This window comes from Muntiacus reevesi, chromosome 19 (assembly GCF_963930625.1).
Source record: "Muntiacus reevesi chromosome 19, mMunRee1.1, whole genome shotgun sequence".
NCBI classification, from domain to species: Eukaryota; Metazoa; Chordata; class Mammalia; order Artiodactyla; family Cervidae; genus Muntiacus; species Muntiacus reevesi.
The window spans coordinates 25,101,246-25,107,245 of record NC_089267.1 but is presented as its reverse complement, the minus strand read 5'-3'; the positions used below and the strand labels follow the sequence as shown (position 1 = coordinate 25,107,245).

General features: G+C 39.2%; 1 protein-coding gene across 1 annotated transcript in view; it reads left to right on the top strand.

Moving 5' to 3' along the window:
• The first annotated feature begins 2,568 nt into the window (after positions 1-2,568).
• NKAIN2 (sodium/potassium transporting ATPase interacting 2) overlaps positions 2,569-6,000 on the top strand; it is a 154,369-nt gene continuing 150,937 nt past the window's right edge. Inside the window, exon 1 of the mRNA XM_065911684.1 lies at positions 2,569-2,736. Coding sequence (XP_065767756.1) covers positions 2,569-2,736 — 168 coding nt within the window. The remainder of the gene's footprint in view (positions 2,737-6,000) is intronic.

Sequence of the window (6,000 nt, the reverse complement as noted above, 5' to 3'; positions counted from 1 at the left end):
AGGTAGCTCTAGTCATGGGCTTTATTTTGAAATTTATCTTGCCTGAGTCAGAAACTAGTCTGTTGTACCTCCCAGGTTCCAAGGACACTTTTAAGCCTTTCTCAATAGGCTTGAAGAAAAGAGAAATTATCCCCACCCCTACCACCACTCTATGGAGATGATGAGACTCATAACATAGCTCAGATAGTCTATAGGGTCACAGAGAGTCGGACACGACTGAAGTGACTTAGCACATTAAAAGAATACTCTTTGGGGAAATGTCTGTTTAGATCATCCAGATGGCTAACAAACACATGAAAAGATGCTCAACATCACTCATTATCAGAGAAATGCAAATCAAAACCTCAATGAGGTACCATTACACGCCAGTCAGGATGGCTGCTATCCAAAAGTCTACAAGCATTAAATGCTGGAGAGGGTGTGGAGAAAAGGGAACCCTCTTACACTGTTGGTGGGAATGCAAACTAGTACAGCCACTATGGAAAACAGTGTGGAGATTCCTTAAAAAACTGGAAATAGAACTGCCCTATGACCCAGCAATCCCACTTCTGGGCATACACACTGAGGAAACCAGATCTGAAAGAGACACGTGCACCCCAATGTTCATCGCATCACTGTTTATAATAGCCAGGACATGGAAGCAACCTAGATGCCCATCAGCAGATGAATGGATAAGGAAGCTGTGGTACATATACACAATGGAATATTACTCAGCCATTAAAAAGAATTCATTTGAATCAGTTCTAATGAGATGGATGAAACTGGAGCCCATTATAGAGAGTGAAGTAAGCCAGAAAGATAAAGACCAATACAGTATACTAACGCATATATATGGAATTTAGAAAGATGGTAACGATAACCCTATATGCAAAACAGAAAAAGAGACACAGATGTACAGAACAGACTTTTAGATTCTGTGGGAGAAGGCGAGGGTGGTATGTTCAAAGAGAACAGCATTGAAATAAGTATGCTATCAAGGGTGAAACAGACCACCAGCCCAGGTTGGATGCATGAGACGGGTGCTCAGGGCTGGTACACTGGGAAGACCCAGAGGGATGGGATGACGAAGGAGGCGGGAGGGGGATTGGATTCATGTCAATGTATGGCAAAAACCACTACAATATTGTAAAGAAATTAGCCCCCAACTAATACAAATAAATGGAAAAAAAAAAAAAAGAATACTCTTTCCCCTCCCCAAATTCCTTTATCAGTTATGTTCAATGTTTTCGTAAGTTCAGTTTAAGTGGGCATATCTTAATATTTCCTATCAACCACTTCATTTTGGAGTGAGAGTAGCTGGCATCTGTGATTATCTTATAACTTCATCACTAAGACAAATAATTCCCTTTCCACCACTGAACCTCTCTGTTAGAAATCATCTTCCCTTGTGACTTGTTAAATACTAAGATGTATTTGATACATTTCTTCTAACCATTCTCTTCCTGGGAAACAACATTTGTCCTGTGCTACTGATAGCTCCACATTTGTGTATGTGATTTCAAGCTCCGTAGTGCAGACACTACCTTCATTCCATTTGTAGCTGCCCATCACCTAACAGGCTGAGCCTCATCTAAAGAGTTATTAACTTAATTATCTTCACCCTTCAATAATTTGCTAATGATATTTTCTAAGAAATATTATGACCAATATTATAGTGGAAGTGGGCAAGATTGAAAAGATCCTGATTTTCTAAAAATAATAATGGAGGGGCAAGATACATTATTTTATTAAGTAAAGGTCTTACATATTTTACCACTAACCACAATGTTATGCTAAATTTTGCCAAACTGATGTACAGTTTTAACATTTAAAATGTGCAATGCGAGTTAGTCACTTCAGTCGTGTCCAACTCTCTGTGACCACATGGACTGTAGCCTGCCAGGCTCTTCTGTCCATGGAACTCTCCAGGCAAGAATACTGGAGTGGAGAGCCGTTCCCTTCTCCAGGAGATCTTCCCAACCAGGGATTGAATCCGGATCTCCTGCATTTGCAGGCAGATTCTTTACAGTCTGAGTCACCAAGTAAGCCCCTTAAAAAAATGTACAAAAGGTAAATATTTTAAGGGAGAGGAAAACAGCACATTTAAAATGAACTTCAGTTGACAAAATAGTTAAAACCACTCCCTTTCTAAAAGCTAAGATTTTTCAGTATAACAATGTAAGTCTGACAGTTTTACTAATAATACACTTATTTATATTATTGTAGTCAGGCAAGCCTTCATAAATGAAACTGACAGACACATATTTTCCAGGTGGAACTTTGACTTTAGATGCTACTTTTCTCTCTATAAAATGACAGTACACTCCAGTGTTCCTGCCTGGAAAATTCCATGGACAGAGGAGCCTGGCAGGCTATAGTCCATGGGGTCTCAAAGAATTGGACATGACTGAGCACACTCGCTCTTTGTGCATATAAAATACAGCAAGGGGAGGGGGAAAAAAACACATTTCAAAATGGGAAACTCTACAGCAAATCAGCCCAAATAAGCTAACATTTGCGAAGTAATTCTCATCCTTATAAATTGCCTTCTTGCAGGAAACAGACCTTATCCTGACTTTTAATATTTCAATGCACCGATCTTGGTGGATGGAGAATGGACCAGGATGCATGGTGACATCAGTGACTCCTGCCCCAGACTGGGCCCCAGAAGACCATCGCTACATCACCGTCTCAGGGTGTTTTCTGGAGTACCAGTACATAGAAGTGGCTCATAGTTCCCTCCAGATTGTCCTCGCAGTAAGTGTTGACAGCCAACCACTCCTTCTAGTGTTTCCGGAATTGTTTTATTTCTGTGTAAACTCAGCACACGCAGTTGGTGTGGTGAGCCACATAGAAGGTGGCTATGTGCTTCTTCCTAATCACCGCCACTTTTAACAGGGATTTGTCAGGTTAAACCAGGCTATGTCGTGGACCGAGGGATTCTTTCTGGGTACGCTGCTACTTCTGGGAATTCCCTTCTCCCTTAAAATCTTCTTAGATTTCCCTCAGGTACCATCCATCATCTTTTATTACCCTCTCTCTTTTTCAAAACAATTCAGCTTTTCTATGAATTCTACTTCTAGATTATCACACCCCTATTTTTCATAGTATTCTGCCAATAATAATGCTCCCTCTACAGGAAGAAAGTTGAAGTTATAAATAATTCCTTTGATTTTGTATATTTATAGAACACATTTGTATATTACTATGTTATATAAAACATTATTTTACATTATATTCCTATGATAAACAGATAAAAACAGATAAACACTTCCCTTTCTTGAGAAGAACTTTCGCTAATGCTAAATGTGTAATTTTGTGGGATTCATAAAGTTTTATTATACATGTCTCCATTTATTACAGATCATGTATGCAGACCTATGTGTATTTTCTTAGACTCTATGTAGATCTTCAATTGAGGGCACAATCTTAATTTTTAACAACAAATAATACAAGTATACTCTTCTTTTTACCTTTCTTTAGTTACTTTGAGAATGACAGTAACTCACAATTCTTAAATAACAGGACATAAAAAGTTCTGGGTAGAATGGTACCAGTTGGTTCATATAAAACTCTGGGAATTTAAAAAGAAAGTACATGAGTGTGTGTATTAGATTACATAACTAATATATAGTTTTTATATTTTTTAATAAGGAATATATATAAACATACATATATACATATAATTATATACTGTATATTCTGTGCTATGAATACTTCCCAAGTCTCTGTGACTAAATACCACAAAGGTTTACTCTTATGGGTGAGCAAGAAGTTTTATCAATCACTGGTCGCTAAGGAAACAAGGCTAGGAGCATAGCCACCATCTCAGTCATCATGGTTGCCATGCCAGATGGCAGGAAGAGATCTGGTGTCTACATTGGCACAAAAATGCTCCTACTTGAGAGAGGAAGCTCACTGCCCGTAGTTCATTGTCCAGAACTAGATACACATTCCTGCCCAATCACAAATCAGTCAGAGAGGAGGAAGAACTGTAAATATTTGAGGAGCAGCATAAATTATTTCCACAATATTTGAATTACTTTCTTGGCTAAAGCACTGAGTGATCTCCCTTGAATGTGTCCAACTTGAAGCACTTCTTAATTTTAAAAAAAAACTTCTATGATAGTTTAAATTCTATAAGTGTTCATTTTTATTATATTTAAGTAAAGTGAGATTTGATGGAATGGAACTAGTCATTTCATTATGTAAAAGTCATTTAGGTGAAGCATTCATTCTCATATGGGAAAAGTAAAATATCTCTGGTATTTGGTGACAGATAAAATGTCTTCCTACATGTTAGAGAGAAATTTTAGAGAAAATGTTCCTTTCTTGTTCCTTCCTTGAAACTCCCTTTTTATCTTTTCTTTTAAACTGTATCCATAATTTTTGGAAAACTTCCATATATGTGTCAAGGATGATGTAAACATATAGTCTGTGTGCATGGATAGTTAAATATATGACTATTTTAGAGAGTTATTTGAATTAATGTTTGTATGAATAAACTATACTCACAGATTTATTAAACCACCATGAAATTCTGGTTCACAGATAATTTGCTGAGGAAATACATTTGGACATGAAAGCATGTGTTGAGGCTGACATACTGCCCAAAGAAAAAAATGTTTTTACATAAGTAAAAATCATCTGTAAAGGCAAAGTGGCTAAAGTGTAGAGAAGATGGATGGAGTGTCTCTAAGAGCAGATGTGTCCAATATATCAAGCTGCTGGTTCTCGATTCTCCTGTCGACACTGCCCCTAGCTGAGTGGAGCAATAGCTTGAGCAGGTCATCTCAGGATGTGGCATCTTCACCTCTCCCCTTTCCACCTGCTCTTCCTTCTGGGGGAGTTCTTTTGCTATGCTGACTGGATCACCTGAGAGAGTAAGTCAGCAGCCCAAGCCAGTTTTTTTTGGAAAAGTTTCCACACATTTTCTGTCTTTGGATTTGTTATTGTCTAGCCAGCCTTGGGCTGAAAGCATCTGCTACGTAGAAAACCTAGCACATCTTAACTAGTGTTTTAGAATGCAAACCAAACAGGGCTGATCTTGAACAATTTGCTCTGCCCAGTTAGCAGAAGTCTTCCAACTAAATGTTCCTACAGTCATTCTGATCACTCCTTTTGCCGTGTTTAAGGCATGTTGCATGCAGTCCATGGGGCTGCTAAGAGTCGGACATGACTTAGTGACTGAACAATAACAAGAAGGGATGAAACAGTTGCTTGAATCTCTGCTTCTCCTCTTCTCCTGTTACTCAAATCATCTTCCTGACAATCCAATGATTAGTTTGGTCCAGTCCGGTGAACACTTCCTACGTGATGATCCCTGCTGGCATCTAGAGAAACAAATAACAGCATCTCTGACCTTGAGGCTGTCAAGGTCAGAAACGGGCGTGCTTCCTCAGGGTACACACCCAGGGCAGACAGGCACACTTTGGGAATGTGGTATAGAGAATATGTTCATGGCGTTTATGGCATCATCTTGGCTTCTTAGTTCCATCTTGCTTTTTGTGAAGTCAGCTAAACTCCCACACTTCTCTTTCACCTGTCTTTGAAGCTACACTCTCTTCCAGGATATCTGGCTTAGATCTGCTTTCATAAACGGCTGCTGTCCCAGCAACGGCTCTTGATTAACTCCAAATCTCTCCAGCTCTTTTTCTCCACCTTCACTCAGCCTCTCTTTCACAGATTCCTAACCCCTGGCACGCCTGTCAACCCATTGTTCGGTTTCCTGCCAATCAACTCCTAGCTGATTTTGAAATTAGCATTCACAAAGCCCGCATTTGCATTGCACATTCATAAGATATCTCCCATCTCCAGCCAAAGGAAGAAGAGTATAATATCCACATAATTGGGAAGAGAGGCTATTAATCACACAGCCTCCAGCCGAGCAGAAAGGACTGCCACAGCATCATAATGATCAGCCAGGTGTGACGTTTCCAGCATTCTCCTTCTCCAGCAGCATTTTCTTCTAGTTAGGATCAGATATCACATTCAAAGGGAATACAGGTGTGCAAAGTTTTA